This window comes from Anastrepha ludens, chromosome 5 (assembly GCF_028408465.1).
Source record: "Anastrepha ludens isolate Willacy chromosome 5, idAnaLude1.1, whole genome shotgun sequence".
NCBI classification, from domain to species: Eukaryota; Metazoa; Arthropoda; class Insecta; order Diptera; family Tephritidae; genus Anastrepha; species Anastrepha ludens.
In genome coordinates, this window is record NC_071501.1 from 41,116,407 (window position 1) to 41,139,601 (window position 23,195).

General features: G+C 39.3%; 3 protein-coding genes across 3 annotated transcripts; 1 reads left to right on the plus strand and 2 right to left on the minus strand.

The window, feature by feature from the left end:
* Nucleotides 1–640: 640 nt before the first annotated feature.
* LOC128863220 (putative uncharacterized protein DDB_G0291608) lies at nucleotides 641–2,691 on the plus strand. The gene is made up of 2 exons (XM_054102265.1): nucleotides 641–991; nucleotides 1,223–2,691. Exons 1-2 carry the CDS (start codon nucleotides 980–982, stop codon nucleotides 2,573–2,575), a joined length of 1,365 nt encoding a protein of 454 aa, XP_053958240.1. The 5' UTR covers nucleotides 641–979; the 3' UTR covers nucleotides 2,576–2,691.
* A 4,723-nt stretch (nucleotides 2,692–7,414) lies between these two features.
* LOC128864912 (cuticle protein 8) lies at nucleotides 7,415–8,554 on the minus strand. The gene is made up of 2 exons (XM_054104678.1): nucleotides 8,225–8,554; nucleotides 7,415–8,166 (listed from the first exon to the last, which is right to left on the minus strand). The coding sequence occupies exons 1-2, from the start codon at nucleotides 8,234–8,236 to the stop codon at nucleotides 7,816–7,818; spliced, it is 363 nt and encodes a 120-aa protein (XP_053960653.1). The 5' UTR covers nucleotides 8,237–8,554; the 3' UTR covers nucleotides 7,415–7,815.
* Nucleotides 8,555–17,242: 8,688 nt separating this feature from the next.
* On the minus strand, nucleotides 17,243–22,738 carry LOC128864456 (uncharacterized). Its single transcript, XM_054104120.1, has 5 exons — nucleotides 22,486–22,738; nucleotides 18,293–18,598; nucleotides 18,026–18,138; nucleotides 17,622–17,948; nucleotides 17,243–17,554 (listed from the first exon to the last, which is right to left on the minus strand). Exons 1-5 carry the CDS (start codon nucleotides 22,544–22,546, stop codon nucleotides 17,468–17,470), a joined length of 894 nt encoding a protein of 297 aa, XP_053960095.1. The 5' UTR covers nucleotides 22,547–22,738; the 3' UTR covers nucleotides 17,243–17,467.
* Nucleotides 22,739–23,195: the final 457 nt, after the last annotated feature.

The window sequence follows — 23,195 nt, forward strand, 5'->3', positions numbered from 1 at the left end:
AATGTCGTATGAATCCCGTTCTTTCTGAGCCATTAGTCACGACCTGCATTCCTAGCACGTATGGAGGTTGTGATGATTAGTAGCATCTTTTGAAAGAACACCCGCCAAGTTTTAGAAAGATCAGTAGATTCTTGCATTTGCATGTATACATATTCTCAGCTTGGAACATGCGATATTGCGAATGTGCGATCTCATGTCTATTAAGACTTTTTTGCTTCTTTTTGTCCGTGTTATTATCTCCATAAATATTCCCCATTTCTTTTATTACATTCTTTTTTAAACACCTTTCCCATGATTTGACATCACCAGATTATAAAAAAAAGTTCCAACATTATTTCGGTTTTGTATTATCATTCTAAGCTCTGAAGCTCTTAAAAAACCACCCGATATATTATATATTATTGCCTTTGGTGAATTCCCAATCAAGGATTACACTTTTCAGATTTACTAAAAAAAATAAATTTATTGATCCTTTTTTTATTTAAAGGTTAACTCATCATTTCAAAATGGAAATTCATTTAATCATTGCTTCATTCAAACATCTGAGTTAAATTTACCACCTTTGTTTTAATATCCGAAAATTTTAATTAAAAAATTAATACAAAACAGGACTTCCCTAATGTGTCTGCATACATAACAACCTTTAGTTTCGAGGAAAATACTTTCTTATATTTATAAATAATAATTCAAAAATAATTCGACAGTATATACGGCTTTTATTCAATCAACGTGCCACCAATCAAAATATTAGTTTGGTATAACCTTCGAAATGTATTAGTGATCTTCCAAATGCGCGTACTAGAACGTCGCGAAATGTAAATAAAAATAATTCTACTCATGCACGTTCAATTGCACTAATGAAGTCTCGCTTATAAAGCCTAACGCAACAAAAAAAAGTTTTTAAGTACAAATTGAAAATCACTGACGATTACTCGTACAATATAGCAAGTGAAACGCCGGTAGCAAGAAGAAGCAGAAAATGCTGTTAAAGGTAAATTGACACTGACTAGGTCGACACCACAATATTCATACGTCTCCATCAGCGCATACTTGCCAAATGGACAAATGTGGTAGTGCCGATTATTTAACATAACGGCTTTGCCGACGTTGCTGTCACCGCAGTAACCCACATATCGTGGCCCAATTTGCGGTTGATTTCATATGAAATCATGGATTCTTTTACTTTATTTATTTCATTCTTTGCTTTCTCTTCCAATTCCAGTACGAAGAGTTAAATTTTTTATTGCTGATCTGTGCAATAATGATGCCAGTCGCTATGTCATCTAATTGTCGACGCCACTTTTGCCCTCATTGTGAGGAGGAAGTCTGGGAAGAAGTGCCGTGTGATCAAATTTCTAGACGAAGATCCACGACTACAACGGCCACAGAAAGTCCGAAATTGCCAACTTATGCTCCCACAACGCCGATGCCATATACAACAGAGCGTCCATATACTAGAAGAACACCAACCCAAGCACCAGTGACATACAGCAGAACTACCGTTCCTAGTGCTCAATCCACTACTTCTAGCTCCTACCAAAGCTGTTATTGTGAATGCAAAGTGGGCTGCAAGCAGTTTTGCCGCAAAGTAACAGTAAATGGTACAACTCAAAATCATATAACACAAATTACAAAAACTTCGCGTCGCGTTCCAAACGGACATCTCAATACGGAGCACGTACATCAACATATATTTGTGCCCGATACTTATGAACCACCATCTACGAAGTCCACGGACTCAGCAGGAGCTCACCCAATAGAGTTGCCTAATGTCCTAGAAAATTCGTATAGATACCCTAAATTGGCCTACAAAGTTCAGCCATCAATAGAAAACCAACCTAGACCGTATTCGCAAACAGGACATACGCCTTTTACTTATGAAGACTTCAAACTCGTTAACAGCCATTCAGAAGCGCTACTAGACTCAAGCTATTCAGTGGATGACTTGACTCGTCTATTGCAAATGGAAAACGAGAAGGAGGGCAGCAACACCTTGTATCAACCAAATGTACATGCAACGTACGGATCTGCTCCATTTTATCCATCACCTCCTCCAGCATCTAGCTACTCTGACTCAGCGCCAACTACAAAACCAAGAAATGAAGACAATTCATATCGTTCCAAAGTACCTCTCTTAACACCAGGGCGCAGTGCGTCTTCATCAGCCAAAAATGTACATGCAGCGTACGGATCTGCTCCATTTTATCCATCTCCTCCTCCAGCATCTAGCTACTCTGACTCAGCGCCAACTACAAAACCAAGAAATGAAGACAATTCATATCGTTCCAAAGTACCTATCTTAACACCAGGGCGCAGTGCGTCTTCATCAATGCCATTGTCATCCTCGGGCCCGCAGTATGCGAACTACATTAATAAGGGCTCCTCAAGTCATTCACATCAGCACGAATCCGCAAAACCTCTACCTCCTAATTCAAATAACGACCAAAAAAACGCGCCATCTTTGAATAATCATGCGACATATTACAACCCAAACGAAGATTACACGAACTCGATGGCTTACGGCTATTACTATGACATACCAATGTCGGAAAATTATGTGCCTTATGAAATGTAGGATTGATGTTGAGGAATTTCCTTACAATGCTCAATATTCTAGATTGTATTGTAAAATAATTGTAATATAAATATTTGTAAAATATAATAAGTCTTTTCTTAGTTCAGTACTTGTAATTTTCTTTCATTTCATCCAAATTGATGGGCGTGTACAGTCAAAATGCACAATACAAATGAAGCTTTGATTAAAAGTTCCTTCTACATTTTTCAGTTTGAGTGGCGGAATATGAAACTCTTTAAATATGCACAGCCAATTTGTATAAATCAGACATAGAATTAAAGATTCGTTACATAGAGTTTGCCCTAGATTAAGGAAATTTCCTTAGCATCACTATCTTTGAGATTGTTTCCTTAGCCGATCCTTTTCTCTAAAACTCATGTCAGTTCAAGATGGATGGTGACAAGCAGAATGTATATCGGTACTATGTGGATCCCGTCCACCAATCAGCCTTTAGCTTCATTTAGGATCCGACCTGTGATCAGCAATAACAGGATTTGCGTTGAGCAAGACTTGCGTTTTCCTTTTTCCGTTTACCCTTAACGAGATAAATGATGTTTTGAAGTTTAAACTCTTACCAGGCAGTGGTTAGTCCTACCATTTTCATCGCTGTCTCTAAGATTTCACAAATTTTGTCGGTATTCAATACAAGGGTTGCGCATTTTGCGCTAAAGTTTTAGTGATAGTTAAAATGAGAGTTTCATTATCACGAAATCTTCAGTTTTTCAGTATTTTAACTATCCGCTTATTGCATTAATTATTTAGTGTCGAAGATCATCTGTCAAGGGGATTTTCTATTAGATTAACGCATGATCTTCAATTTGAAGTCTAAACGAAAATGAAACAATCTAGGCGATCTTTACAATAATCACTTCGCTGATGCCATTAAAGTTGCCTTTCAAACCTACCCTAATTGCAAACAATCGGACTATGGATTGTTGGAAAATTCAGGAATTCGTTTCAAACGCCTCAAACCCAGTCTCCAAGGCAGGACATACACATATAAGTTATTCCGCTGTCTTATATTCTTGCATGCAGACAGAAAAAATTGTATTGGAATACTTATATATGGCGCATACATTCAAGTATTTGAACTATAAAACACAACAATTCGAGCAGATTCCTAGCTAGACATTGCAAGATTGCATGCACTATGTGTTTGGACATGCTGACTTGAACGAAGTGCTGTAAATGGCAGCGGGCCAAGAAAAGTGAAGGTAGATCTCAATTGTGCCAAATGTTCACCTAGTTCACTTGCAGGTACTCCTTTGTGGTCTGGTACACGCAGTAACACAAATTCGTTATGTTTATAAGCATAGTTAAACCATGACTTGGTTGATTAGTTTTTATTGGGCATTGCGACGTCTTATATGGTCTGTTACGCTTGACCGCGAGTCTCTAATTGGATGTTTCTAATGAATTAGAGCACTTTCTAAGGCTTTTTGTTCTATATCCGTAATGGAATTAAAGCGAGCGAATCTTCGTCCTGCAAGTGGGGATTTACAGCGGATGTGGTCTGGTGTTTCATCGCCCAGCTCGTAATAACGAAAGACGCTTCTTTCTACTAGTTCTACTTTACTGAAATGATAGTGAATACTACAACGTCCAGCAGGAGTTTGTAAGTTCTCTCCATCCGGGTTTAGGAAGCTACTTGATGCTCTTGTAGAAGGAAGGATCAATTGTTTTGCATGTCTCTGTCCTGGTTTTCCATTCAATGTCGTATGAATCCCATTCTTTCTGAGCCATTAGTCACGACCTGCATTCCAGGATCAGCTTTAAAGTATCTAGACAATTAATGCTTTAAGTGCAGCTTTGCTTGACATACAAGGCTTGACTTTAGAAAGATGGGTCTATTTTTTTGAGTTTGGTATTTGTTTGAATCGACGAAGTCGAGTTATTTCCATTTTCCATCACGACAACGCACCAGCTCTCGTCTCAGCAGTTGTGTTCGCTAAATTAAAGAAAATAGGGTTTCAACTTGTTTCACATCCCCCCTACGCTCTAGACTTGGCCCCCTCGGGTCGTTCGGACTACAATTTGTTTTCCAATTTGAAGAAATGGCTGGCGGGAAAAATATTTTATTCAAATGAGGACATGGAAAGGTAAGAAAGGGATGAAAAGCTAGAACAGCGTTGGACGAAGGGTATAAGCTTAAAAGAATACTTTGCCGAAAAATAAAAATGGTTACCCTATATATAAGTATGTATATATATATATAATTATATATATAATTGGCGCTTACACCTTTTTTGGGCGTTGGGCCGATCTCCTCCTCCTATTTGTGGTGTGCGTCTTGACGTTGTTCAACAAATGGATGGATCTACAGTTTTAAGCCGACTCCGAACGGCAACGGTTTTTTATGAGGCGCTTTTTTATGGCAGAAATACACTCGGAGGTTTGCTATTGCTGTCGAGGGGCGACCGCTGTTAGAAAAAACTTTGTCTTCGTTTTTGTGTTTCGCGGAGATGCGATCCTACGTATTCCGAATGGTAATCATGCACTAACCATTCGGCTACGGTGGCCGCCGACGATAAGGTAGTTTTTTTTTGCGAACAGTTTTCAAACAACCCTCGTATATATACCAGTAGACTCTTGCATTTGCATTTATACATATTCTCAGCTTGGAACATGCGATATTGCGAATGTGCGATCTTATGTCTATTAAGCCTTTTTTGCTTCTTTTTGTCCGTGCTAATATATTATCTCCATAAATGTTCTCCATTTCTTTTATTACATTCTTTTTTAAACCCCATCCCATGAGATGTCGGCATCTGCTAGTTCGTACAGCATCGATCTTCTCCTAATATTTTTTGGTCGAACGCGACCTCTGCTCCCTTGTGGGTTCCAGTCCAGTGCCATTCTCGCGATGCTGTCTGCTGGTTTTCTCAATGTATGACCTATCCATCACTACTTTCTGCGTTTGATTTGCCATAGGATGGGTTCCTCTCTCGTTAATTTCCATAACGCGTCGCTGCTGATGGCGTTCGGCCAGAATATTCTACAGATGATGCGGAGGCATTTGTTGACGAAAGATTCTGGCCTATTAGTGATGGTGTTAGAGACCTGTCATGTTTCACTTCCCTACAACAATACGGACTTCACACATGAGCTGAATATTCGCAAATTAGAGCGCCTGGAGATTTGCGAACTCGCCCGTACTATATGCATTCGCCCGAACACCGCCCGCGCTTTATTTAACCTGCAGTTGACATCTTCATCTGTTCCGTCGTCTGCCGTGATAGTGGAGCCGAAGTAGTGAAGTTTTCGACAAATTCTACCGGGAATCCGTCAACCAATATCTGTCTTGCTTTATTGTGGTAAACTCGCAGAGTCTTAGTCTTGAGTCCGACAGTGCGTGTCAGCGCGACTAGTTTGTTCGCCTTCGCTTGCATGTCGGAGAGTTTGTGAGAGAGAAGACAGATGTCATCGGTGAAGTCCAGGTCCTCAAGATGTCTAGTGAAACTCCATACGATGCCTTTTTTATGAAGGGCCAGTTGTCCCATGACGGCATCAAGGACGATGGCGAAGAGAAGGAGCGACAGGCGAGAACCTTGTTTTACGCATGCGTTGGTAGTGAATGGATCGCTGATATCGTCTTTGTGAAGCACTACCAGTTCGGAGTTCTCGTAGAGGGCTTTGATGAGGTGGATTATCTTGGCGGGAACTCCCTTTCTACTCAGTGCCAGCCATATTGCGTCTCGAGTGATAAAGTCTACGAACAGCATGTAGAGCGGGGAGCTCCACTCAACTGATTGTTCTACTATAATCCGAAGTGTGTTGGCTTGGTCAACACAGCTTCGGTGAGGGCGGAAACCAGCATGCTCGTCTCTTAATAGGCGTTCAATTTCTTTGAGCCTGCTGTGTATGATCGCGGCTACAATTGTGTGGATGGTGTTAAGTAGGGTTATTCCTCGCCAGTTGCCACAGTCACGCAGGTCACCTTTCTTGAGCAGCTTCACTATGATGCCTTTTGTCCAGGACGGAGGCAGCATTTCATTGGTTCAGACGGCGGTGATGTGGGGATGAAGAATTTCCGATGATATTTGCGGGTCGGCAATCATTAGTTCATCTTCGACCCCAGCTTTGTTGAGCTCCAGCTTCTTCATTGCATTCTTAATCTCCATTAGGCTGGCGCAGGATGTTGTTATTTTATCGCTGGTTGTTGTGCTGCCCACTGCAAAACTTGGTATACCAGCAAAGCACCATTCAGATCTTGGATCGGCTGGTTGCTGTTACTCCGCTGGTTGGTTAGGCGGCCAAGTATGCGTTACAGCTGTCTCATGTTGTTTACTCCTGCTGCCGCTTCGGCCTCGCTAGCAAGATCTTCAACGAACTTTCTCCTATCGTTTCTGGCCGATTTCTTTACTTGCTTCGCCAACTCTCTGTAGGCTGGCCGAAGGGAGCCATCGCTGATAAGTTGCCTTTAAATTCGTTTCTGCGCTGAATGATGCCCCAAGTGGTGTCAGAGATCCATGGTTTGCGTTGGTGGTCATTATTGTGTCAATTTGTGCCAAGTTGAAATTACATATATGTCTTTATGGGGTTACCGGAAAAGACGATTTTCCACATTATTTTAAAAACAATTTTGTTTGCTTGTACGCCCACCTTTTTAATGTTAGTTCAAGGTTACGACTTGCTTTCGTTTTAGATTAAAGCCCTCGAATGCTTACTTGATAAAGTTTTGAATTCACGATTTTGAGTGCTTCCTGCTTCTTAATTCAATTAATTCAGTAAATTATTTTATAAACTAGAATGTCGTTTTAGCTATGCAATTAATCAGATATTACCTGTGTAAATAATAATGCTCTTAGGTACTTCACACGACTTGCCCGGTCCTCCTGTATGCATAAGTAAATATCTCCATATATTCTATCCCTAGAGGCAAAACTTTCTGCTGTTATTTTCTGTTTACAAGTAAATATTTATACTTTATATATATTTATATGTCTGTACTTTTATGAATATTTACCGGTGATAGGCGAAATATTTATATCATTACAGTTGAATGGCACAAATGGAATTCATTCACATTTTAAAAGTATATTAAAAACTAACTGTACAGATGCAACTTAACTTCTAACAAATGAATGGCTTAAGAAAATATGTGCATATGTGAGTAAATAGCTGTAAATGCAACGAGTTACACGATTTTCCATGACTGACCGAGATTCCTACACTTTCCCATATGACTATCTGTCATATCGGGTACTTCTATGGTGGATTTTTTGTCTCTCTCCTACGTTCTAATGATGCAGCAATGTTGGGGTCAAGATTTTGGTGGCAATTAATTTATGATGCACCTCAGGAATGGGAATTTTAATATTGGTGGGTTCACGAGACACAACTGCCTCGAAGCCGTTATGATCATCCGCTTTGTAATGCACCACGCGACGATGACCATCGGAATCGATCAGTTCATAAACGCCTTCAACACGATCGTCTTTACGCGCTTCCCTCTGCGATTTAATGTCGCCTGTGTGCGGGTCATGTACGGCATACTGGAACTCATAGGCGACAGGGCCGTGCTCTTCATGCAGATCCCTAAGTTCAACTAAGGCATGCACATTCAGTACAGCTATGGCGAGAATAAGCAACTAAAGGATGGAAGATCAGCATTTGAACAGCAATTAGCGGATGACATTTCTAACTTACCTTGGAAAACATTGTCTCAATTGTCTAAATATGGCACAAACTTGGCACAAAGGGTAGTCCGTGAAGTCAACGCTGTAGAATGCGAGCAAAGATTAATTGTGTGTTGGCATCCTGGGCGTATATTTATACATCATCTGCGCGGATGCCAATAAGCTTAGCTTCAGCTGTTTATGCCTGCGTATCTCACATTTCGCAACAGCTTCCTCTAAACCAATTTTTGTGTGTGCGTGTTTTTATTGAATGACTGTTTCGACACATCCAGTTAAGCTGTTGAGAAATCAATTTTCGATTGAGTACCTTAATTACTTGCGCGGCATTATGTGTTGCAACCAAAATTATCACTGCAAACACCAAAACAAATTAAATGATTGACTTAGTAAGATTCTGCAGCGACGCACACCGAATAATGTCAAGAAGGCTGAGACGTTTGCACAAATATGCCGCTGGGAGCTTAGAGTGGTGCGCTTGCGCACACGCATTATGCAAATGCGTCGTCAAGTAGCAACATATCTGCGCCATACTTACATATACATACATATGCATTACAAATTGCATGCGCGCAGAGTGCGGGTATTGCGCTGCGGTGCGACTATTGCCGAACAAGATTGATAGCATCTGGCACCGATGCCGTGCCGCGAACGCAGAGCAACCCAACAACGCCCCAAAACGTATGTATGATAGAAGTGACGAAGTTCTTTTTTTTATTTTTATTTTATATTTATTAATTAGTAATTTACTTTGAAACATTTCAAAAGCAGATCAAGCCTTGGCAGCTGTCGCGGATGCCGCCGAACAAATACATCAAAGTTTACAAATGGAGATCAACCAATTAAAGCCACTTGACAAGTATTCTCAATCATTGCACGTACATAGTTACACGCATACGCACACAAGCATATACATACATGCATGCTTGTAGACATACATACATACATGCATAGCTATTGAATGATTAGGGATCAAATCCATTAAGGCTTAGCGCTAGCCGGTTTTGACAGCGAGTTGTTAATCCTGAGCGCTGCGCCCGCCAACATTGTTGCAGTTGACCTTGTAATTTAACTTAATAATCAAAAAGATTTACATATGCGTAAGTTACATATTAAAAGCCGCACTTAATCAAAAGTAAACGTTTATTTTTTTGGTATTTAAAAAAATTTTAAATAATATATAATATATCTTTTTTTAGCAAAGAAATTCAAGGTGGGCAATAAACAAATGTTGATTTTACTAACGAACGTCTTTTCATATTTGAATGCACAAATAAATATGTGCCTACAAATTATTGATATTAATATTTTGGAAAGCACATCCGTTAGGTATACAAGTGCATACCGACACACCTACATACCACACAGTTATACAGAATAAGAAAAGTCAAGTGATACCAAAGCATTGAGGTACTAAAAGTTTATTGTCATTGTGCAGAACTTTGCGTGGCAATAATACTTCTATATGTTTATTTATTTATCATCAGAATAAATTGGAGCATACGTTATTTAAAACTGTACTTTGTTCTAGTCAAAGCCGAGTTAAAGCCGAGTTTTTTGCTTAGAGAGAGAGAGAGAGAGAGAGAGCTTTAAAAGTACAGTGACAAAATATCACTTAAGCTGCTATTAAATCTGGCAAATTGGCGGAAACTTCAATTTCTTGATTGAAAAAAGCATAAATATGCACCAATTTGAAGAAATTGAGAGTTACTTCGATATCATAAATGATCCACGATTATATTTGAGGAAGGATTTTATTCCTTCAACAACCGCTAGAGGCTACATACAGCCGATGAAAAAATATTTCAGCTTTCTAAAATTTCCATACATATGTACATATACATGTACACAGTATGTACACATTGCACGCGAAGCCATAAGTCATCACACTAGACGTCAAAAATGCGTTCAACTCGGCAAGATGACCTAACGTACTGCAGTCCCTTACAAAACTTCAGGTACCTGGGTACTTTAGCGACAGAGTCCTGCAGTATGATGCAGACGATGGGTAAAAACATCCAAAATTTCCGGTGGCGTTCCACAAGGATCTGTCCGAGGACCTACACTGTGGAATGCTATGAACGATGGATTGCTAGGGATACAATTGCCAGACAAAGCAACATTGGTAGGCGCTAATAGTGAGGGATAAGCGGTTAGATAATATGTAGGAGAAAAGCAATGACGCAGCAGCAAGAGTACAACATTGGTTATGAAATGCGGGACTTAAGGTGGTAGCGCAGAAAACGGAAGCGGTCCTCGTTACTGCACGAAAGAGGATTAAGCAGATGAAATTGCGGATTGCGAAAATCTCAGCGCACTCGAATCCTGGTTCTACGTCACTGATGAAAATTATATGGTTGAAATAGTATAGGGTGGCCAGCGAACCTCTCCGACTAAGATTTTAGACTAAGTAGGCAATTGAGTATTCAAGCTCTCTCTCAGCAAATAAAAATCACACTTTACTCATACATGCCATCATACCCGCCATATTGCATGGCATAGAAGTTTGGACGAAGATAACATTCGATGAGGCTGCCTATGAATATTCAAAATAAAGATTACACGGAAGATTTATAGCGATACCTTCGGCGAATATCACAGACAATAGAACAATGAGTTTTATAGGGATATAGGTATACATAAAGAAGCTAATATTCTATGGTCAAGTCCCGAAAGTATTCGAAGCAAATTGCATAAGATCTTGGCTTCATTTGGGTTTCTAATTGTCGCCGGTTGGCATGAGAAAGAGAGGCTGGCGCGTTTGCTTGATCGTTATCAAAACCACTTTTTCAGTTGCTGTGCCAGTCAAAAAGAAGAATATATCAACAGAAAAAATGAGTGTTATAAGGCAGCCAAATTCTCAGAACTGCCTTCAGAAGGCTTATTTAATGAGTTAGGGGTAGTCAAAATATTAAAAAAAATTGGATGTTTTTTTTTTCAAAATTTTCTCAAAGCATAACATCTTAAAAATATTGTGTGAAAATTTGAAGTGAATCCGACAAATACTTTTCGAGTTATTCAACAATTAACAAAGGGCGGTCGGGCGCTCCGGAGTCGATAGCAAAATTTTAAATGCGTTTTTCTAAAACTATGTTTCTTGAACTGGTGATCACTGTAACTTGAAAACCGCTTCTTAGATTTCAATAAAATTTGCACTGCTTGTGAAAAACATAAAAAACTCGTGCTTGATCGAAGGATTTTTTTTTCAAAAATTTCGATTTTTTTTTAACAATTAATTGTCGGTTTTTTCCCGAGAATCTGAAAAATATTTCCTGAGGCCGCCATATTGATAGTTTTGAAAAAAAAGCTTTGATGAGGATCAAGAATATCTATTAATAAAACTAATTTTTCTTGTCCGATTGATTTTAGATGAGTCTCCAAGACTTGCGATGATCACCGCAAGGGACTTCTGGAGAAACCACACAAACAGCGATAACTTTTACAATTATTAATTTTTTTTTCTAATTTTGCTAAAGTGAAGTCGAATGTATGTATTAATGCTATGTTTTTATTTTTGTAAAATAAAGCAATTGACTAGGAAAAATAATATATTGAAAATCATAATTTTTTCGGGCCTCTGACTGCCCTTAAACTCTTAATCTTCAGAAAGTTTTGCTAACTGCAGCTATTGCATTCCCGTAAATTTCAAGTGAGGATTTTCGCCACATAAAAGCATTTGCTTTTTTATTTAGTAAAAAAAAGTTATTCAAAATCAAAACTGGCTGATTAATTTTGTGCCTCCTTGCACTTACCCATTAACCAAATACCTACAATACTTTGCATTTATATGTATACATAGATAAGTTATTATGGGATATTTACATATCATTAGCCTAGTTTACTTATTAAGTATATGCATTTGGTAATTTACTTAAAGATATTTGTTAATTTGGCTTAGACAAATTTTTGTACGAAATTCAAATCAACTGTCAAATTCGTCGCCGAGACCAGATGAAGCAATTAAGACTGCAAAACAAATATATTTATGTGGGCAGGCCCGAGTACTTGGAATAATGTGGTATTTATGTTGTCCGCGGGAGAGTTCAGAAGCTCGTAGACATCCAGCACTCACTCTTTATCTTAGTGGAGTAGACTAACTTGCAGCCCACACAGCACAGCAGTGTAAATGACACAAAAATAAACCAAGCGACTCTTGTTAGCCAACACGTGCGTATACTTAGGTACATAAATACATATGGAGGTAACACCGCATGCAATTCCCACTCCTGCCCCTGGGTGCGCAGGCATTGACAGTAGCTCATGGCAGCAGTTTCGTGTTATCACTTCATTTTTCTTTAACTTTATTGGCTTTTTCTGTGCGTTTATTAATTTCTACTCGCAATTATTTGAACTGCTTTGCAAAATTTAATCATTCAAATTATTTTATTTCGCGTGTTAACCATAGTCGTGCAATATTTAAGTGGAGTATCTCGTTCTCGTGGTTGATAACTCGTTCGGAATTGGGTCACCAATGCGTTTGAAGCAAGAAGAAGAAAAAGTTACACTTTATGGTAGCATGGAGGTTTAGAAATAGCACATATTCATAAATATGGGGACACATACAAACATATACATACATATGAACACATATACATATCCATTAATCATTGCTTATAGAGTAGGTGTCTACGAGAAAAAAAATACAAAATTATATATTTTTAATTTCGTTTTTTCAGAGGCACAAATAACCAGAGACACAAATGACCCTAATTTGAGTTATTTTGTCTAATGTGACCGTGACAAACGGTGTATAAAGTCAAAGGGAACCATTTCATATGAAATAAATCTGCTTCGCTGAAATTCATTTTAGTTGTCTTAACCTTGCACCAGTGCGGGATCTTTGCCAACATATCTTGTATAAATAACTGTTCTATGTACCAAATTGATAAAAAACTCCCCGGAATATATTTGGTATATCCATCAGAGCCTTCGATTTTTCCATTACTTCCTTTCAGCTCTTAAAACGCATTCCCTGTAGTGGTTCTTCGAGTCGATCAAATAGAAAAAATCGCAGGAAGCCAAATCAAAATCAAATCAAATTTGATGGCTGTTGGTGGTATTCATTTCGTTCTTAGTCAAAAATTCACGGATAATGATGGCACTGTGTGACGGTGCGTTATCGTGGTGCAAAATCCAAAAGTTGTTTTCCCACAAATCCTTTCTTTTTTGACGAATTGGTTATCGTAAAAGTTTCTTAACACCGAAATAATAGTCCTTATTACCTATCTGAGCCATATACATATATCAGGTTGGAGAATAAGTTCGCAGCGTTTTTACGCAGACTTTTATTTAAACAAAAAACAATAATTATATCTCTCTTTCCACCTCTCGACCAATTTTTTTGATTCCGTTCCGCCAAAAATCGCCTGGTATGGTGTTAAAGAAGTTGTTGAGCTATTTTAAGAACCTCTTTGCTATCTTGTTATGTCATATGGATTGACAGAGAATGGAAAAGATGGTAATCGGTCAGTGCAAGGTCCGGAGAATACGGCGGATACAGAAGGACCTCCCATTCGAGCTCTCGCAGTGCGGCTTTGACGACTTGTGCAGGATGGGGCCTGGCGTTGTCGATCCGATCTTTTCCCTTCCTCCTTGCGTTTCCCAGTGCACCATGCCCTCCCAGTCCTACCAAGATGAAGATCCGACTTGACTCTCGGCTTTCTGTGCTTAGTATTGATCGGTATAAAAATCGCTGTTTATGACCGCATGTTGCTCGATGGCGGGCGAGATGCTGAGAAGCAATTTGAAGGCTATTCTCTTTGTTTTTTTGTTGAGCTCGTGAAACACTCAGGATGACAATTTTTCGGTAAATCCCATTGAATGAATCACCTTCATCGTTTTATGATCGCAGTTCATTTTTTTCACCAATTCACGACTGGTTTGGCGACCGTTCTCCTTCAAAAGGGATTTGAGACATTCTTCATCGAATTCAGAAAGCCATTTTTGATCTTTGAAAACCATTTCCGGGCTGTAGACTCGCCTATGACACCTTCTCCATATACGTCGCAAATATCCCGGGCTCCTTCGTTAGCTTTTTTACCTCGATGAAAAGCGAAGAAGTCAGGTGTCGAAAATCTTGATTTTTGCCTTCTAGGTATTCAATTTCTAAGCCTCAAAACTAATAAAAAATTAAATAACTGAAAAATACAATTAACATAGTTTTGTTAGAACGAGTTCTATCGAATGAATACTTACCTTTTGCCAAACAGACAACAAACCGTTGTAAAATAAAAGAAAATTTAAAAACGCAATATTCATCAGCTGCAATAACTTTCTCCAGCCGGTACCTGAAGTGCTTACGAGCTTCTTTGTCCATTGTGAGACTTTGCGCTAACCTTTGCTTCAACTACGTCTCACACACAATAATTAAGAGGTTTGCAGTCCGGCTGTAAATATGGCCACAAATCTGACGACTTTGCCTGTTTCGGCCTCAATGTTGACTATTTTGAAAGTTCACTCGTATGTGCCTAGATGTTGTTTCATTAATTTTATTCCAAATACGGTTCTTAACAAGTATAAGTTTATGTAAAAAATGGCATCATTTAAATGTCCCCCATGAGGAGGCCTACAGGTAAATTCCGCCGAACCGTCGATTCATGAATGCTTAATTGTTGTGAACGTCGAGATATCGATAATGAAGATGGTTCAGCAACACTGTGGGCTACAGTTACAATATTCTCGTATTCGTACGGCTAGTTTTTGGTCCACCAATCCTTTTTCTATCCTCAACAAAATCAGGTGTCTTGAAATTTTTTAAGCAACCTTTGAATTGCCGACAATGTTTTTTCATAAAAAAAATCACGAATTTTGTGATATGTTGTTCTTAAAGATCGACTATTTTCATAATTAATTTCAGTAATTTTAACGCTTTTTTTATCGTGTAAAATTGTAAATCTGTCTACTTGACAAAAAACAAATATGGCATAAAAAAGGCACCGTCTAGGAATTATTCACTATTGAAATGAAGCATTAAAGACCCTATGTGTAAAGGAAAAGAGAAAACAAACAAGTGGCAAATTCAACACTGAGTTCCTTAAGCACTCCAATGTGAGTGCTTGATATTAGTTCTTGAACACAAAACCTTAAACTCGAGTTTTTTATGCAAATCATACTAGCGAATAAATTTCAGCCACAGGATGTTGAATGAAGGAATAAAAATGAGATATTCACTTCGGCCCCACGGTCTTTTGTGTCCTCTACTCATCACATCCCCTCATCCAAACTCAGCTCTCTCAGTGAACTTAAGATAGAGTTGGGTTGGACTGAGCGTACGTAAGGCAAGCGTATGCGACCAAGATATCTAATCCTTCTTCTCGCTATAGCATCACTTTCGAAAAGAAAGTGTTTTGGAGTTTCCGGGGACTTGTGATAGAAATGTTAGGAGTTAGTGGACCATATCCCAATATGCAGTGACTTTTGACAGTTTTTCTTTACAGAGGGTTATGAGTTGCATCGAGTTTTATTATACTTCCCGGTAAGATCTTTGCCTGATGCAGCTCCATAGTTTGGGGCTAGCTTATATCTCGAAACTTTAGCTCTTCGCTTCTAAGCTCCTCATTGATGGAAGGCGCAAGGAAGGGCTTAGGTCTTATTAATAATAATGCCGCAGTCTATCTAGCCAATACATCTGCTACTTCATTTCCAGGCATACCCCTATACCCTGGGAAACTTAAGAGCCGGATATGGAGGCGGGTGTTAATAAAATATTTGTCCTATCAACCAGTGACAGCAGCACGGCTATCTTGATTGTGTTGTCTAATTAGACAGAAATACCTCTACAGCTCTTAAAATATTTCTTGAATAAAAAGATTGTGTCAGATAAGAACGATTGGGAAGAAAACTTGAATAAAGTAACAACGGTGTGAGATATAATTGATGAAGATATACATACATAAGTGATGAGATCATGTATGGAATAGCACATCGTTCAAATTACCACATTAGCTTTCGTGACAGTGCTTCAAGTTGCAGTCCAATTTTTGATGACTTAGTCCAATATGTTTACGCCATTCCAGCAATAGTGTCTCGAATGTTGGCGTCAAGCTCCCCCAAAGTAATTGGCTTGTTAGCGTAGACTAAGTAAGGATAAATTTCGATCCAAACGAGGGCCATGCAGAGGGAAAACAGAGAGGAAAAAACAAAACAAAAACAAAGGAAAAAGATAGAAGAAGGAGGATGATGACCAAACGGTGACTAATTACGTTAACTACTTCAATCTGCCAATGAAATTCATAATATTTGAACCTGCTATATCCGCAGGTGTAAAAAAACTCTAGATACCCTAGATATCTGAATCTTAGCCCGACGAGAGCAGCACACTAACCCAGTGCACACTGAGTTAACGCGAGGTCCATCTTTCCAAGAGCAGATCACTGATTATCAAGGGAATCCCAATCCTCCTGCGATGGAACCGTCTCGAGGGTGCCCTACCTAACCGGCTTATTAGCCCGGCTGTTTCCCGCTATGCCACTGTGAGTGGTGACCCATATGAGTCTAATATCGGCGTATTCGGATATAATCGGGAGAGAGGTCCGGCACTCCCCGACAAATTTTCAACGCACATACAAAAAGCGTGCGAAACCCTAATTGACGCCTGGCTGTCGGAGTAGAAACCTAACCTAGTGCAGATTAAGGTTGACTTACCCTTGACTTAATCCCAGAGAAAATTATCGAGAGGTGTCAAGCGCCATTATTGCGACGGCCAATTGAAGAACCCTTGCCGTGAGATGAATTTATTGTTCAATTTCTCCTTCACAACTTCAAGTATTGCGTCGCTTGTATGGCATCTTGTTAGAACCACAGCTTGGATATATTCATATTGTGAAGCAGTTGGTTTGCATAGCTCATTTCGAAAGAAATTTTGCTTGTTGACATTGGCGCGCATTGAGCTAAAAATGCGCTCCCGAGATGATGATTTTGCAACGCATTTGCGTACATATTTGAGTTTTTAACTACAATTGAGCCTGAATTTTGATAAAATTTTTAATAATTTCTGCACGTTCGGTAAGCATGAAAAGGCAACTTTACTGAATATTTTTACAACTGGATTTTATTGGTAAATTTGACAGTTGCTAAAACAAAACAATTGAAATAACGGCCATTGCTATCTGGTCACCCGTCACAATCTTTTTTATAAGATCAATAATACTTATGCAATTACTGCTTAGGTATGACAATTTATTTCATAATACGTACAGTAAAAACTTTTCATTATTCATAAAAAATAATTTAAATGTAAAGCCGGTAGAATTCTTATTCACTTGGGCCTGAACGTATTATTCAGCCGACATTTTAACAGTTCTCGACGCAATTGATTGCTTTCGACTGCGGCATTCTCGATCAACTGCAATGTAAAGCATTCATATTTAATGAAGAGTATACCGTTAAAACTGTAATAACATTGCACTTACTGTATTTGTCATGGCCGCTCTTTCTAGCGTTTCACTATCAGCATCATCATTAAGCAGGGACTCAGTAGAAGAGGATGCGGTCGATAAGCTAAGCATTTTACTTACATCGCCCACCGCTTTTGCTGTCATATCGGCACTGGCATTGGCACTGGCACCGTCTGCAACATCTTTCTCATAACTTGGTGGTGGCTCATCGTACGCAGCTGACGGTAATGAACTTGGATTGGTGGACGACTTCCCAGCCGGTTGAGAGGCAGCTTGTTTTTTTGACTTTATAGCGAATAACTCTTTGCGCATATATTGATTTTCCTGCTCCAGATAGTCAATCTACATATGGTATATGTAAATATGTAAAGTGACAGCTTATGAAACTCAAATGAGAAAAAAGTTAAAAAAGTGCTTACACTTTCTAGTTCAAATTCAAGTTCATCAATTATATCATATGATTCATCTAGCAACGTTTGCAATTTCGCCACCTGTTTTTCCAGATTTTCCGTCTCAGTCTTCGCAGCCAACTCTGCATGGAATATATTTTTACAGTCCACTTTCGTCCATACCATATGTGTTGTCCACATGTACATACAAACACACATATATGTATACGAGTATATATATGTACATAAATACTACATACGCGTTTGGAATCAACTATTGTATTTACGAGTACTTACCTTGCGCTCGTTGATTGATAGCTGATTTCGACACTAAGCCAGACAGCGTCTTTTGTCGCTTGAAGGTATCTTCCAATGCTTTGCAACGTTGCACTTTCTCCAGATATGCTGCATGCAATTTGTTGTACTTCTTTTTCAATCGTTCGAGATTCTCATACATCTGATCGCGTTCATCCTCCAGTCTGAGTGCTGCAATTTTTGCTTCGACATTAATTGCTGCTACAGACCGATGATCGCCTGTGAGGTGTGTTAGCTTTTGGCGGAGCAAATTATTCTCCTCTTGTAGACGTGTATTTTGTGCAGTTACTGTAATGATATTAAATATTGAGTGGTACAACTGTATGTTAATGAATAATACAATGATGTATGTATGTATGTTGATTTCCGCGAAAAACGGTACAACTTAAATAACAGCAGCAACATGCAGCAGGAGTGGATTAATGTAACTTGCTATGCAGTGTTACTCAAGAAACTTACTATTTCATGGAGTTGAAGCTTAACTGGTGGCTTAACCCTTCCGCCATGGGGGCTCACGAACGAAGAGAGAAGTTTCTTATGGGAATTGGCTGGCTACCCATACAAATATCGACGGAATAGATGTCCATAAAATCATCCATGCGGAGATCAATGTACCTATCATGTTCTCGCCTTTGGTGTAATATTCACTGACTAGGAGTAAGTCCGGAGGAAACGGATCTGATCCTTTTATCAGGTAACAAAATACACCCCTTCTTAAACAAATATCCGTAACCGAGAATGCCCTTAGAGTAACGGACAGGGCAAAATATCTAGGCCTTGTGCTGGATTAAAATAATAATAATTGGCGCGTACACTTCTGTTATGTGTTTGGCCGAGCTCCTCCTCCTATTTGTGGCGTGCGTCTTGATGTGGTTTCACAAATGGAGGGACCTACAGTTTTAAGCCGACTCCGAACGACAAATGGTGACGTCCTCTCTCGACGAACAAAACTAACACTCTACATACATGTCCGTCCTAACGTGTGGCGCAGAAGCATGGACGATGACAAAATCCGATTAGGCGTTGCTTGGAGTATTTGAGAGAAGATTTTTGGACCTTTGCACGTTGGCGACAGCGAATATCGCAAGCGATGGAACGATGAGCTGTATGAGCTTTATAACGGCATAGACATATTTATATAAATATATATATATAATGGCGCATACACCCATTTTGTGTGTTTGGCCGCGCTCCTCCTCCTATTTGTGGGGTGTGTCTTGATGTTATTCCACAAATAGAGGTACCTACGGTTTCAAGCCGACTCCGAATGGCCGATACTTTTTATGAGGAGCTTTTTCATGGCAGAAATACACTCGGAGGTTTGCCATTGCTTGCCGAGGGGCGACCGCTATTAGAAAAAAACTTTTTTTTTTTATTTTGATCTTCTCTAGAGATTCGAACCTACGTTCTCTCTGAATTCCGAATAGTAGTCACGCACCAACCCATTCGACTACGGCGGCCGCCAACATAGACATAGCGCAGCGAATAAAGATCCAGCGGCTACGTTGGCTGGGTCATGTCGTCCGAATGGATACAAACGCTTCGGCTCTGAAAGTAAATATTCGATGCGGTAGCAGCTGGTGGCAGCAAAGGAAGAGGAAGGCCTCCTCTGCGTTGGAAAGATCAGGTGGAGAAGGACTTGGCTTCTATTGGTGTGTCTAACTGAAGAAGAGGAAGAATGCTCCTGAGATGAGTGTGAACATTAAAAGAGCTGACAAGTTTGAAGGATTTGTATCTCTTTCAAAGCTGGTACAATACCAACCACGTCATGGACAATAAGCCTTCTTCCAATAGATCTGCAGTCAAAATATATCGCTAACAGTGCAGCAATAAGGTTGAACACCTTAAGTAAGTAGTCAAACAGGGGCTACGGCTACGATTCTAACTGGTATTTCGGAGCATCTTGGACTAGTGAACTATGGCTCCCACCTATAACTACCATCACAACCTTCACGATTTTCCTATTCTCAAGGGAAGAGTGGGTACGGGGCGATGTAAGTCGGGGCGGGGCCATCCATGTATGCACAAATGGTTTAAAGCTCCAAGGTATAGTGGCGATAAAATCCCTCACAAAGCAGTCGACAGCCTCTAAGGTAGCCATGAAATGCCGCACATCTTTTAACAAGTTGACTGAGTCATTTTACTTAGAAGTAACATGAGTTTCTGGCCATTGCAACATTGATGTGAACTGCGTGGCTGATGACCTAGCGAGACTTGGCAGCAAGCTGACTGATGAGTACACAGCAAATGACGCACACATACCCTTAAAGACATGTTAGCTACTTATTTTTGAGAAAATTGTAAGGACAGCTAACGAAAAATGGCGTTACGAGCCCACCTGCAAAATCGCCCGACAATTGTTTGTCTGCTAAACCAAAATTAGCATAGTTTGAGCACACTGATTTTCATTATAACGGGCACTGCCAAATAGGGAGACACATGACTTCTACCGAAGCTGTCTAAATAAGGAAGATACGAGTTTACGCCTTCTACGTATATTTACCGTCCAGCTATAGATTTACTATTTTAGGTAGACAATTCTTTTAAAGTTTCTGAACGGTTCATATTGGTTTTAAGAGGCACCATATTGGGTTAGCAGCCTAAATGCCCCTTAGGGGCCACTGTTTCAACCGAATCTCACCTAATCTAATTGAAATTTAAAACTTTTTGAACTCTCCTTTTTAATGTTTGGAAGTTATTTATAGTGGACTGCGGAATACCAAACAGTTTAACTGGAGGAACTTCGACAGGCAGGCGTCAATGTTTCCAATATCATAGAATTGCCCTAGACAACTAATCTTCATTTTGTTCGAAAATTTGGAGCACGGCGTTACAGCCAGCATGGATTTCTTGCACATTCGACCCACACGTGGCTATAAAAGTTTCGTAGCCTCGCAAGCTGTTTTCCAGGAGCAGACCACAGGTAGTCAAGAGTATTCCAATTTTCTCGTTTCGCAGGAAAGCGAACAACCAACTCTTTGACCTCCTGCCTAGCTAGCTTATCCGCTCAGCAGTTTTCCGCAATGTCTCTGTGATCAAGTACCTAAATGAGCATGATTTTAAAGAATTTGGATATGGTCTGAGGGGAAGCCAGCTATTCCTCGACCAATTTAGAGCGCACCACCTTCGAGCCCGATACCCTAATTGATATTTGGGTGTCGGAGTTCACTTTCCTGACAGTTGTTACACGAGTTACTTCTTTCACTCAGTTACTTCTTTGGAGCACACACTGCAGGTGTCCGGTAGCCTGAACATGAATTTGATGTGAGTTCCTGGTAAAATACTCCTCCACCAACCATTGAATCCAACTTTGAGGCCTCGGTAAATAGAATCACCACGCTCAAATGATTTAGTCCTGTCACTCTTCCCTTGAGAGATGTGAATGGATCTTAGCCCTTTTTTAAAAACATGGACTAAGGTCTAAAGCACTATATTAAACCAAATATAATATTAGATTGTGGAGCGGGGGTATGCAATTTTTTCGGTAGATGGTACTGATCGATATCTCGTAAAGTAGTAAAGTAATCAAACAATTCCAATTTTATGCTCTTTGTCAAGGTGACATTTCACACTGAAAAAATTATTTTGCTGTGTTTTGATTGTTGCATTCAGTTGTGAGTTATAGGGTGTTAACAGTGGAAGTCAACAAAGAGAAAATTCGGTACAGTTTACAGTTTTTCTTTGATAAAACAGAAAATACAAGCCGGGCAAGTGAAATGGTGAAGGGCGATTATGGTGCCGATACTGTAACAGCTAATTGCGTGCAATTTTGGTTTCATCGATTTCGTTCAGGCATTTGTGATGTTAAAGAAAATGTCGATAAAACTTGTTAGTAGTTGTAATATCGCCCAGGAGCCAAAGATTTATAAACTTCAAACTTTCCACTTTTTAGAACAAATAAATTGAATCCGGGGGTCCTCAAAATACTTTCTCGAAATATTAAAAGAATGAAGAAGATATTCCATATAATACCATATTTTTTAATTCCGCGTCATGGATTTGGTGGGTAGACCAGAGTTCATATAGAACTAAGAATTTAAGCGTTTAAGATCAGTAGTATATTGTTTCACTAATCAAGAACTCACTGTGGTGATTCGCAGTTTTGTTAACTAATTTTTTCTTTTACACACACACATATACACATTCGCGCAATAAATAAACAATTAGTAACTCACAAGCGTCCAATTGTGTTCGCAAAATATGCTCGCTGGTAGTTCTCCGCTGCTGCTCTGCCATTTCCAAAATGTTTGTGAATTGAGTTTCCAGTGTTATAATTGAGCTATTTTTATAATTTATGAATTTTACAAATCGAAATATTTTTTCACTTTTCACGCCGATAAACACAAATAAAAACTGTTATGCTTAATAGCCGTCTCATTTAGTTTTGTAAACTGTAGAGGTGCATACCAACTCGTACCAACGGCAGCGAGAAATATCGCTTATCGATTGGGCTAATTTCAAGCTGATAAGCACGATTATGGGTAATTTTTGGCCCATATTGAGTATTTTGCTTTACTGGCTGGTGGTTTGGGAAAAACTCTTTTCGTTTTTTATACTCGCTGGAGTTTCTTAAGATCTACACCCTCTGTTCAATCGATGCAAGAAGATTTGCTACATCGTTAAACGCAAAATCGGGAGTTGAGAGAAAGTACAGGATTTAAATGTATTTGGTTCGGATCTTTTTGGTTTCATTTGTGGAACAACATCAAGACGCACGCCTCAAATAGGAGGGAGCTTGGCCAAACCCCTAATAAAAGTGTACGCGCCAATTATTTATTTCTTTTAGGTTCCAAAACTTTTTTATCAAGATAAATATTTTACCCAGACACACTTCAAAATTTAAGAAGTCCTTAAAAAAACGGTTTAGGAAATGTATGCAGTTTTC

Bases quoted from the DNA above. Each gene is read 5' to 3' on its own strand.
- LOC128864456 (XM_054104120.1), bottom strand. From the start codon at position 22,546: ATGGCAGAGCAGCAGCGGAGAACTACCAGCGAGCATATTTTGCGAACA. The intron at 18,139-18,292 runs GTAAGTACTCGT...TATTCCATGCAG, and splicing joins TATCAATCAACGAGCGCAAG to AGTTGGCTGCGAAGACTGAG. The intron at 17,949-18,025 runs GTAAGCACTTTT...TACCATATGTAG, and splicing joins TTGAATTTGAACTAGAAAGT to ATTGACTATCTGGAGCAGGA.